At 43.3% G+C, this 12,791-nt stretch overlaps 1 protein-coding gene across 1 annotated transcript in view; it reads right to left on the reverse strand.

Moving 5' to 3' along the window:
* Nucleotides 1-3,115: 3,115 nt before the first annotated feature.
* The window catches only part of LOC147690358 (potassium channel, subfamily K, member 16-like), a 234,674-nt gene continuing 224,998 nt past the window's right edge, over nucleotides 3,116-12,791 (reverse strand). Inside the window, exon 5 of the mRNA XM_086937990.1 lies at nucleotides 3,116-4,073. Coding sequence (XP_086794116.1) covers nucleotides 3,751-4,073 — 323 coding nt within the window. The 3' untranslated portion in view covers nucleotides 3,116-3,750. The remainder of the gene's footprint in view (nucleotides 4,074-12,791) is intronic.

Raw genomic sequence — 12,791 nt, forward strand, 5'->3', positions numbered from 1 at the left:
TATGTGTGGTAATGAGACTCAATGCTTAAGCTGGAGATAGTGATAATGCTTGCTGTGCACCACCTAGAATTCCCTTTTGCATCTCTCGAAGGACAACACACCAAAGTTGTGGAATCGGCCCGAAAGTTTTAAGCAACCTCCCTCCCTCTAACAGTCAAAGGGCCCCTTGCGCAGTGCTGGCGGCAACGCCGGGTTAAAGTGAATAGGGGTGTAAGGGGAGGGGAAAGATATCCACCCCTCCCTCTTTTTGACTTGGTCCCAGACCGTGAGTGTGGTATGTGTGGGCGTGCTCAGGTATGTGTTTGTCGGCCTGTCTGCCTTCGGCCTCCACAGGACGTCCCATATCGTTCTCCCCATGATTGCCCTGTTTATGAAGATCCAGTGCTTATCGGATTCCCTAATGGACCATTCCATCACCACCCGTAGTTGTGCTGCCTGGAAATATAACAGAAATTTTGGCAGTGCCACCCCCCGTCTGTCTTTGGACGTCGCATGACATGAAATGGAAGGCGCTCCCTCCCTCCTGGCCAAATGAATCTAGTGACGAGTGTGCATAGGCGTGGTAGAAGACCCCGGTCAAGTTCAATTGGGAGAGCCTGAAATAAATAAAGGAGTTTTGGCAAGACAGTCACTTTGACGGCATTGATCTGCCCAAGCTGGGAGATGTAGAGAGGTTTCCATCTCTTGAAATCCTGTTGAAGCTGTGTCTCCAGAGGGGGGAATTAGCCTGGTATATCTCCCTGAGTTTAGGGGTAAGATGTACACCAAGGGATAAAAGGGAGTGTTTAGCCCAGTGAAAATTCGTTTGACCCTGTAGTCTGATTGCCTCCGTGTTGAAGAGTGTGAGGTTTAGTATGCAGGATTTGGATACATTAACTTTAAAACCAGCTCTTAGCTCAAAGTTCCTCAATTCCTCCTGCACCGCCCTGAGGGAGGAGGTGGCTCCGTGAGAATGAGCAAGATGTTGTCCGTGAAAACGGACGCTTTATGATCCGTGCCTCCAAAATGTATACCCTGAATCTCCTCGTTGGCTCAAAATTTCACAGTTGAGGGTTCAATACTGAGGGTAAATAAAGGGGGGGAGAGTGGGAAGCCCTGCCTTGTACCTCTGCTAAAAGTGAAGGGAAGCAACGAGTAGCCATTGATCAACACCCGGGATTGGGGAAATTGAGATTTGGTCCTGACCACGTGAAGGAACCCATCTCCGAAGCCGTATTTCCCCATCGTGAGAAGGAGAAATGACCAATCCACCCTCTTATAATATATTTTTAAAGTGTAATCATATCATTAAGTTGCAAAACTGTAATATAGAATACCGAAGTAGGACTGACACACTCATTGTAGGGTAGTGTCAGAGGAAACAAGATAAGGTATCTCTAAAACATAATAGTGTCATTCCAAAAAGCTCAAGAAGCTTCTAGGAATATTTGCTAGCACTTCACAAATCATGAAACAGTATATAAATAATATTTACATAGAAAGTGTTAATTTACATTTAATGTCACAAGAAGCAACATAGGGGATTAAGCCCTAAATGGACTGCTTGCTGGGCCTATATTTACTTTTTTGTTTGAATAATGCATTTTATTTCTATCTCAATTTTTGTTTGTTGAAGACTGGGGTATTGTTATTTGTATATCAAGGGTACCTACTCTTGATGCCTCCCCATGTCTTTTTCTTTCACCATCCTATACACCTTGCCTCTTTATTTCGTTCCAGCCAGTTCTTGCTCATCAATACTTTGTATCCTACTCATTATTTTGATATCTTTCTCTTCCCTTTTTCCTCATATTTTGCTTTTCTCCGTTGTACTAGGTCAAAATCTGATGATACAAATTAAAGTCCCCAAAAATTAATGTAGGAGACCACCATTTGTTTTCACTGGCACAAATGAAGCACTGGAGAGGTTGTAGCCTGGATTATCATAGAAGGAATATCAAGTGGTCACAATATTGTGACCAACATATCAAAAATCAAAATATCCAGCAGGTAAATTCACAGAGTGAAGTACAGATCTACTATTTTTAACTGCACATCTAAATACTTATATATATATATCATTAAGGTACATAGATATGGAGTTAGATAAAGAAAATCTATACATTATACATTCCTATAATCATTTAGCCGTCAATATTCTGGTTACAATATTGGAACCATTCAATGTTCCTTCTACAGTATTTCAGAACCTACAACAACAGTAGAGGCTGCTCGCTTGGTGAAGTGCTGAGGCGGGGGAAATACAAACAAAGAAATCATATCAGACATAATTCAAAAATAAATACATTTGTTCTTATCTGGCACCCCCTTGCTCCTCTCTCCCAATCCTCGACTCCGGCAGGCCAGGGCTGATGCACACAGCACAGTCTCCCTAGTGCCAATCTCAGTGCTTCTCTCATGCTGGGAACACTATTTCCAGCATGAGAGAAGCCCTGGGATCGGTCTGAGCAGCCTGGTTTGCCACTCAGACAGTGCCTGGGACCATGGAAGTGTTCTCTACTCGGCTGTGCAACACAGCTTGGGTTGGGGAAAATCTAAGTGCGCATGTCTTTTTAGCCTGCCTGAGACAGCCGTCCATACCAACATGTGCACTTAGCAGTGCCCATTACTCCTTGAAAAGCTGAGGATGGCCCCTCCTGGACCCTGCTGCCTCTAGCTAAGGAAAAAATATAATTATAATAAAATTGTTTTATTGTCATTTTATTTTCCCCATTTGCCTCTGCTCGCTTTCAGCAAGGGGCAATGCTTCTCCGCCATAATGGAGGAGCCGCCCCTGCGCAACACTGGAGAAAAAGCTGAACCCCTTAAGCCCAACTGTTCTGTATATTTCACTGCCAGTTGTCATTGCACATGGCATGCAGTCCTGAAAGCTTGACACGAATGTCCCTTGCTTCTGTCTGCATTTTTATTGAATATATTTACTATTTCTTACCCCCTCCTCCGCTGAGCTCTTCCTCCATGCAAACCTGTTAAACTGGGCATAGTTTTAAGTGCAAATTGCGATATTTACACCTCTAACTCAGTTGGAACAAAATTTTATCATCCATGTTCATAATCTCAGCACTCACAGCTCTGTCTGAATGTGAAGATGACATTGAATATTAAGACCACTTCCTTACACTGTTACTCACAGTTGTATTTTATGTTCCTGTCAGTTACTACAATATAAGAGAACTCTTGAAGCTGATGCAAAATATTTGAACCCAGTTGCTTACAATCTAGAACAGCTGCTTTTTAATTGAATCCTCCTACTATGTAAAAAAGACAACTGCTTATGTCAACCCATTTCTCTAGCACAGTGACAAGGCAACTAGACTGTCAGACACATGCCTATCAATGAATACTGATTCCATCAAAATATGTCATTATCTGAAAAGGCATCTCTTCAAGGAACATTTAATCAGCCATTAGTAAAGGACCTCAAGTTTGTTTGTGGGCATGAGCACAACTAGACAACTCCCAACCCCCAATTGAAGATAATCCTTGCATCATCCCTTTGTTCCACCTTCTTCTGTGTTCCATTGCTTGGTAGGTAGGTTTATGAGATATAAGCCCCAAAGCATGTGCGCACACAGAACATCGGTACGATTGCCCGAGTCAACAAGAGTTTGGAAACACTCAGAAGAGGGTTCTTTTGAAACTAATATTTGATTCTGTAGTTTTTATTTTGAATCATTTCCTTTTTTCGCTCTGTAAGTGCCAGACTTCTGTCCTAGATTCCCAAGTCTTGGACCATAAACAAAAGCCGTGTTAAGCAGTTTGCTCCATTTGATTTGTGCTGCCAAGTTTATCCTCCTGGCAATATGGTTTTCTGTTGTCACTACTGGAATTCAGCAGCACATCTTCTCCATCAGCAGGACCAATGCTAAGATCCAAGGGTGCATCTAAGGCTTCTTCCTTCCCTCGGCTCCGCCTACCCTTCTTTCTGAGGTCTTTTGTCAGTTTCTTTTCGGTGTCTTCTAGTAAGGCCGTCAATAAATTAAACAGAAGGGCCAACCAAGCAAGACCGAAAATAATCCACACGGCAACAGATAACCGATAGTAAGGAAAATATTTCTTATGTGGGTGCAAACCTAAAGAAATAAAAAATAAACATGTTAAAATAGAAAAATAAATAAAAAGTGGAATTTAACGTTAGAATAATTAAAGGATAAGTTGTATTAAACAGTTGCATTTTCTCATTGTTATTACTCTATTTGGTTTCCTATAGGGATAAATCTTTGGCTGCTTTATTTTTGTAGTCCTAAACATATAAAAGGAAAACATATGCAATTTCTTTATATGATAAAGTCAAGTATGGTAAATAATTCAGTCAAGCCCGTTAAATTTACGTTTTGATCATATGATGCAAAAGGAAAGTAAAGAAATTTCTCCCCAAAATAGATCACTGTTTGTCAATTTTATGGTTGAAATCGTGGTCTGAGCGTCTTTGAGTTGGATCACTGTGGGAGGGGGGGGGTAAGACTTACCGGTCAAGTCTTAACCACAGATATCTTTTTGCCATACATGCCGTAACAACACATCTTCTGTTGTAAAGTCAAATGTGGAAAAGGCTTACGCGTTGTTAATACTTACGTGGTTGAGCCTGTGTGGAACCGGCAGGCGTGTTAAACACATGCGTGGTTCCATCACACAACCAATGCAGCGTTCTCAATGTCTCGCATCTACGGGATCTCGTTGGGCTTCTGGGAGAGAAGAAGGGAAGTGTGGTAATGCAAGGCTATACATCAACAAGCATTTGCAATGCAATAGGTCTCACATTTATGAGAGTTTGAGCTATTGGCATTGTAAATGACAATGCCTTTTATTTATGTGTTGTTTTTAAAACAGATAAATGAAAGGCATAGTCATTTACAATGCCATTAGCTTAAACTCTCGCAAATGCGAGACCTATTGCATTGCAAATCCGTGCTATAAAAATGTAAAAAAAGCATTAGGCGAGAGCATGTCCTGCCTGCAACAGTAGGCAGGGCAAACTTGTTTGAGAAAATAGTGCTCGGAGGCTGTAATCAAAGCCGACCGAGCAACAACACACGTAACAATGGGTGTCGCCATGGGAGGTTACAAAATGAGACAAGCTGGTTTTAAGGAGGAGCTACTGAGCCTTTGACCAATGAACAGCCACAGTTTACAGTGGATAATGACACAAGCTAATGAAAAATGTAGGCAGAGAGTAAAAAGCACACCTCATGAGCTGTTAGCTGCAGCTGGTCCAAGGGTGGGCTCTACGGGAGAGGTTCAGGAAACACTATAATCTGAAATGTCCACCGTTGCCACAGACTACAATAACCTCAAAACTGTTCTGGCCACTTCACCATCTCTTGCACTGATATTCTGCAGTAAGACATGAGGGGCGGCCCGTATTAGGGAAGTACGGGGTTTGATGTATTTCTTTAGAAGGTCCGGGCATCACAATATTTAGTGCCAGTGTCGGTCCCTTTAAATTCAATATATATTTAATTTACGTGTGACCCCTGTCTTTTATGGATAGGGATATCAGAGGATTTGAATTTAGGGCCAAAGTAGCAAAAGCGGTGCTGAGGTGTTTAACATTTCTGCTCCCTCAGACCAGCTTTTAACTGGTTGCATCTTCCACTGCTGGGATGATGTCATTAATTGAAAAGCTCCTTTTAGTCTATGCATTCTTATCAAATCCAGATTCTTCAGGACCACACTTCACCACTTCCCCTTTAGCCTTTCATTTTACACTCGGTGCTCGCCCCTCTTGAGCTTACTCCTGTATATGGTGCTTGTGCTCAGTCATGTGAGGGTCATTGTGCGCCAGGTGGAAGGGTGTGGTGAAGGAATGCACTGACAGGGTAGAGCAACAAATATTGTATAGTTCACCTGTATAAAACGCTATTGATAGAGGTTGTATGATAGAAGCATGCATGGTTGCACCAAGTGTGCCTCTATCAGGCAGTGGACCACGAATGTGTCTTAACCACACATTCCTTACCACGCAATTTCGTGGTACAGGCATGAAGAGTAAAGGGGTATCTGTGGGTAAAATCCCCACTGCTCCTACACCCACACCCCCAGCTCTGTTCCTAAAACCCTGCTCCTTTACGAACACTACCCAGACCCCCCAACCCTTCTAGTACCCTGAAACCTATCCTGACGCCCCCAGCCCCACTCACTTCACCACGGCGTCTTCCTGCTACCGTCTTTACTTTCTTCCATCCCTGCAGCAGCTAGAACCCGCACTGCCTTAACCACACACATGCTTGATTTAGACAAATATGTGGTTAAGGCAAGCGTGGTTGTGCTTGTGTAGTCGGAACCACCTGCGGTTAAGACCGCAGTGTTCTGACTGTTCCCCCGCTGCATTAGCTAGCACTGGACTTCAACGCATTCTCATTTACGGAAGCCTGTGTACAATAGCAGGATTTTGTGGGATAGCCCTTTCCATTACAATGCCTTTCTAAGGGGTTGATCTGTACACAGAAATATGGATGACCACAATAATGACTTTAACATTGACCAAAAGTGGCACTCTACGTAGAACTTCTGTGATTGCTTTAACCCTTTCGATGCTGATGACTCGTGTGCTGATGACGGCTGGGATCAGTCATAAACCCGCCCACTTTGAAAAACGCTGCACAGGCGCAGAATCGCGGCCGCGCCCAAGGGGTTAATTGATTAAGATTGACTCACAACAAAAGGCTTATGACGTAAAAACATGCAACTCCTATTCAAGCCAAAAGGGAAGTCACTTTCTTGAAGATGTAATGGGAGTAGATCTGCCCTGAGAGAAATGTATAATGAAGAAAATGTGGTGTAGTGATGTATAAAAATACAATTTATTAAAATTGACTAGTAGCAGTCAGTTATGTACCAGATGAGAAAAGGGAATAAATGCTTTGAGGGCACTATCCGTTCTCCAATACAATGATGGTAGGGGTTATTGTAGACTTACACTATGATTTGTCCCCATCAGTTTGTGACTTTAAGAAGCACTTTTGTGTGTGAGTGTTCTTTCAGAAAAAGAGCAAATCTCTGTTGTTAAAATAAGGCATAATAGCCAATGACTCAACTGAGAATCAATACTGGACGGGTCCTATAACCTGCAGCTAATATTTGCTCAAACAAGTCATCGATTTTGGCATTCAACCTTGAAGGGTGTTTGCAGTTGCCAGATCCAATTTTTACTTCCCAGGTGGAGTTGTCTTTACAGTGCTTATTGATGCTCACATGTGTGCTGTTTACAATGATCAGGCAGCAGATGTCTGTTCAGCAGCAACTAAAGGAGATCAGTGGTGACAGGAGAGGTCTAATCTAAATGACTTCATCACCACGTTAACTAACTAATATGCCGGTGTTTGGATTAGAGGCATGTCATAAAAGGGATGAGACAGGTAAACCAAAGACATCTGCCTTAGCACGAGACCCACCAGTTTCATGGAATAATGTCTTCCATGCTTTAAGATGCTATAGACTAATGTAGACTAACAAGCTAATATTAATATCTGGCTCCATGCAGAGATTTTTCAGGAAAAGGTTTAAACCTCCAGGTATGCCTTGCCTTCCAATGATGTGCGTCATTGTGCTGAAACCATGTTCAGACCATACCACATAAGGAATGCACATTTGCATCACATGGGCAAGTCTTTTTGGACAAAAGGACAATGGAAATATAGGCAAGGCACTTAGGGCCAGATGTTCAAACACTCCATTTTGTGAGTTTCTAATTGTGAAATGAAATGTGTCTCAGACAGATTAGAGATTCACAATGGGGGTAGCAATTCCCCTGCCTCATCCATATTCATGATTGGATTAGATTGGATTTGCGTACCAGTGAGAATGGGAAATAAGACGGGGCGGTGGCCTACTGGGGACAGTAGACCACCATATGTGTGTTTGCTTTTAAATAAAGCAACTTTTATTTTTAAATGCATCCTGTTTTCCTTAAAGGAAATGGAACGTGTTTCAAAAAGAAAAATGAAACATTTCTGTTTCATTTTTTAAGGGTAGGCATTGGTCCATTATACCTCTGCCAGCCCTTAAAACGTTTTTGCGACCATTCACAAAGGGGAAGCGGTCCTCTGTTGACCCCTTCCAGTTTGCGACTGGCTTACCACCTACTTGAAGTAGGTGGTAAACTGTAATTGTTTTGCAACCCCATTCCGGTCATAAAAAAAATCTTATATCCCCTTTTTGACGTGCTATTAGGAAGGGACGTCCCTTCTTAATTATGACGCACACAGCCTATCTTGCGAGTCTATAATATGTTACCGACTCACAAAACAGGCTTTATATATTTGAAAATGCTTTTTACCAGTCATAAATGGCCAGATTCTGAAAATCGGCCCGTTTGCGAGCTGAAAAAACGTTGTACATCTGGTCCTAAGTTTGGAAAACTAACAACATTTAATGTAAGATTTAAGAAGGACATTTTTGGATCAAAATATTTGGACCTACAAAAATTAAGCACCTTATTGTGAACTAGCTGAAAAAACTATTCCAAAGCCACATAGCCTCCGAGGGATAGCACTGTGATGGCCTCTCTGCCAAAAGGGGAGAAAATCTATACTAAATAGCAAGGTTGGTCTCTGTTCTAACAGTGGCCTGGGGAGTATGAAAATTTGCATGCCTTATGACCTCGAGTCCTACCACTCCTGAAGTCAACCGCTTCCCCCATACCCTTTATTATGGGACTGATTATGATGCCGGAAGGCCTGCCACCGACAGCCTGTCAGTAGCTAGCCCTCCGCCATCGTACTGCGGTTTTCCACTGACCAGATTACTATGGCGGGCAGAAAAGTGGCGGTCAGAAAGACCGACCGCCACTGTTCTGACAAGGAATCATTTTCCGACCAACTGTTGAAGCAGCTGCATTGCCAAGCATGACAGCAATGCCTGTCAGGTACTGCCGTTGGCATTATGATATCCCTTTCCGCCTTCCTGTTCATTGTGGTTAACCCGCCATGAACAAGTTGGCGGAATGGGAGCTTGGGGGCCCATAGCAGGCCACCCAACAGCACAGGCACTTTCTTTTGAGGGTTGTGGGGCACCTATGGTGCCTCCCTACATTTCCATGCACCATGTGGTAGGCACCGCATAGTGCTTGCCATGTTGTGCAGGGAATTGTAAATAGTGCCTTTTTTATATTTTAAGCATTATTTGAATACCCAAATTCCTGTATATTATAGGATATCACTATACCTGGGGATTATTTCTGATACAAGCTGCCCCGAGGTGGCATGCCGCTATCAACTGCATCTAATTATTCACGCATGGGTAAAAATCATAATAATGACTCAGTTATACTTTTGCCACATTAGCATATATTGCGTTCTCATTGACATATTACAACTGCTCATTCCTGTCATTTCACAGGAAGTAAAACCCATTTTCCCACAGGACTAAAGCAGCTGGCATCTAATTAAGAGAAATAGCTGGCATGCACGCACAACCTGCGTACCACATCAGGCATTCTGGTATGTAGTTTAATTCCTTTACATGGACTGGTCTCCCATTGTTAGTGTAATATTTGGCTGACAGTGCCCTTATTTTCACAGAGTTCCTTATTGTTCGCAGACATTGTGGTGCTCCCACATTATACCTGACTGACAGCGCTGTGCTATATCCAGAACGCCAGCCCTCTCCCACCTTCACTTGGGGTAAGTTCCCAATTGGTAAGATCTGACCGCATTGTTACGAACTTGGGGGCATATTATCAAGGGGGTTTATCTCCACTTTTTTGGCTTTAAAAGCCAAGAAAGCGGAGATAAAATTATCTCCCTATTACCAAGCTGTCGCTAACACCAGTTAGTAGGAATTCTCTATTCTGTTTGCTGAAGAAGTCGGCTGCCTAGCTTTGGAAAACTTTACTCTTCACTGTGTGGCCTGAACCTGCAAGGCTCCTGTGTTTCGTGTAGCGCTATCTGGAAGCGCTAGTGCTCCATTAACATTCATAGCGCTATCAGCCAGCGCCTGTGACTCACCTCTCGCGTTTCCCGCTTCGCGGGAAACACTCGCAGTGGAAGGCTTGTTGGCTGCTTTGGAGGCAAGTGAACACCAACGCCCAGAAGCCAGTTGGGCTCTGAGAACCTCCCTGCCACGCCCCCCTCAGCTGGAACAAATTGCGCTGAGGCAGCGCTGAAGATTGGAATTCTCTATCCTGTTTGCTGAAGAAGTCGGCTGCCTAGCTTTGGAAAACTTTACTCTTCACTGTGTGGCCTGAACCTGCAAGGCTCCTGTGTTTCGTGTAGCGCTATCTGGAAGCGCTAGTGCTCCATTAACATTCATAGCGCTATCAGCCAGCGCCTGTGACTCACCTCTTGCGTTTCCCGCTTCGCGGGAAACACTCGCTGTGGAAGGCTTGTTGGCTGCTTTGGAGGCAAGTGAATACCAACGCCCAGAAGCCAGTTGGGCTCTGAGAACCTCCCTGCCACGCCCCCCTCAGCTGGAACAAATTGCGCTGAGGCAGCGCTGAAGATTGGAATTCTCTATCCTGTTTGCTGAAGAAGTCGGCTGCCTAGCTTTGGAAAACTTTACTCTTCACTGTGTGGCCTGAACCTGCAAGGCTCCTGTGTTTCGTGTAGCGCTATCTGGAAGCGCTAGTGCTCCATTAACATTCATAGCGCTATCAGCCAGCGCCTGTGACTCACCTCTCGCGTTTCCCGCTTCGCGGGAAACACTCGCTGTGGAAGGCTTGTTGGCTGCTTTGGAGGCAAGTGAATACCAACGCCCAGAAGCCAGTTGGGCTCTGAGAACCTCCCTGCCACGCCCCCCTCAGCTGGAACAAATTGCGCTGAGGTAACGCGCATCGCGGGACGCGCGCGGGTGTCGCCGGGCTAAGCCCGGGCAAAGGGCGGGCCCTCTGTGGCCCTCAGTGGCCGAGGTAGGCCGGGCTGGATCCCGGTATCTTGAATTTTAGTTGTATTTCTTCAGATTCTCGTATGTGTTACTAGATTTTAAGGATATGCTAAAACGCCGATAGGAGTATAGCCACAAAGTACTTTAACTGCTAGTTCTTCTCCCACTCTTATCCCCTGTGATTTTATATTATTTTACACTGTGTTCATTTGTAAGACTGGGAATACTATTGTAGGCTTAGATTCCTTTACGGCACTATGGAGGCAAAGACATTACGTTCCGGGAAAATTGTAATGGAGAATCCTGGTACAATACCCGGTCCGAGTCATTTGAGGAAAAAGCAAGCTAACAATGTCATCATAAAAGGACAGATGCAATTAAGTCAAATCTGGGAGAAAAGCTTGAATAAATCCCTAGAAGTTTCTAGGAAATCTGATATTGATCAATTACCACAGTTGGAACTTTGTCCCAATGTAGAGGAAGTTAGTCAGTTGGTCCCTATGGTGGAAATGAAAAGGTCACTGAGTCAGTCAAGTGTGGTAAACCTTCCTATATGTCCTGTACATGTGGCTGATGCTGATCCTTTGTTAATATTAGCGCAATCTTTGGATCATAATATTCTCAAAGGAAATGATATTCTGGAAGAAGATAAGGGTGATGCCTCAATAGCTACCAGCATTGACTTGGAACTCTGCGGTCGATATGTGGATAAGACATCTTTATCCCACCTAGTGGCAAATAAAACTCCTAGTGGAGAAACACCATCTGGTCTGCTATTATATAGCAGTACGCCCTCCATTAAATCCACAGATAATCTTTCTCCGCAGAGTGATGTACAATCCCCGCATTTTAATTTATCGGGGATTTGCCCCTTACATCATCCAGTTACCCAAAAAATGATAAACCCATTTCTGAGTCACTCATAGCCCTTGAGCAAATTCTGTCTTCCATATTACTTTTAATGGGTAAATTTGCTGTAAACTCTGATTGTATCTTGTCTTCGGTTACGGAGATATTGCAGGCACTGTTGGCACAAAATGTGAAAAATGTTGAAAATGTGATTAAGCCTCTCATTACTTCTGCTAACCCTGTTCTTGATGTCCATAAAGAGGTTGATAACATTACTGAGGTGAAGGGAAATGCCCCTTTGGGATTATCTATAGAGGCGGAGATTCATAAGTCCCCTAATCAATCCACCTCATCTCCCCTGCTTCTGAGAACAGAACCAGTGTTGGTTGAGCAGGAAGAAAATGTGAGTGAAGAACTTCAAACGGGGGGCCATGATCTCTTTCCCATTTTTGTACATGATAAAAAGGAGCCCGAAGGACCCTCGGGGTCTCCCAGAGCTGCCAAAATAAAATCAAGAGGGAAAAAGGGGAAACCGATACGTAAATATAAAAAGAAAAGACCCAGACAAATTATTTTTCAAAAACATACAATATCTGAAACGCCCGCTCTTATAGAAAGAGGGTATAGCCCACCTTCAGATATCCCGGATAAGGTGGAAGAGGAAGGTATCATAAATGATGCCAATGGGAGTACCCCGGTTGAAGTAACTATGAAGAGGGTGGTTTCTGGATCTTTAGTCGATGCTCCTGCTCCCCAACCTATAAGTATCGATGATAATATACATTTCCCGATAGTAACAAGAGTATTTAATCCAACAGCACCTATCTTTCTGCCTCAGACGGAGGTAGTTAGGAATGTAATACCTCAATCAGCAAAAAGCCCTATTTTATATGTGGATACTCTTTCATTGGATTTTCTCCCATTACTTGATTCTGATCTAAAAATGAATAGATCCTGGCTACTTAATTGCTTTAATGAGATTGAAAGCTTAAAGTTGGTTCTAACAAATGACATTGATTTAGTTCTCCCAATAAGATCTATAAATGGGCAACGAATAAGGGTAAAGTTTTACTCTAAAATAATTGCTAATTTAGTCCTTCAACAAGCCGAAGCCTTTCAAT

Source organism: Lissotriton vulgaris, chromosome 9 (genome assembly GCF_964263255.1).
Source record: "Lissotriton vulgaris chromosome 9, aLisVul1.2, whole genome shotgun sequence".
NCBI lineage: Eukaryota > Metazoa > Chordata > Amphibia > Caudata > Salamandridae > Lissotriton > Lissotriton vulgaris.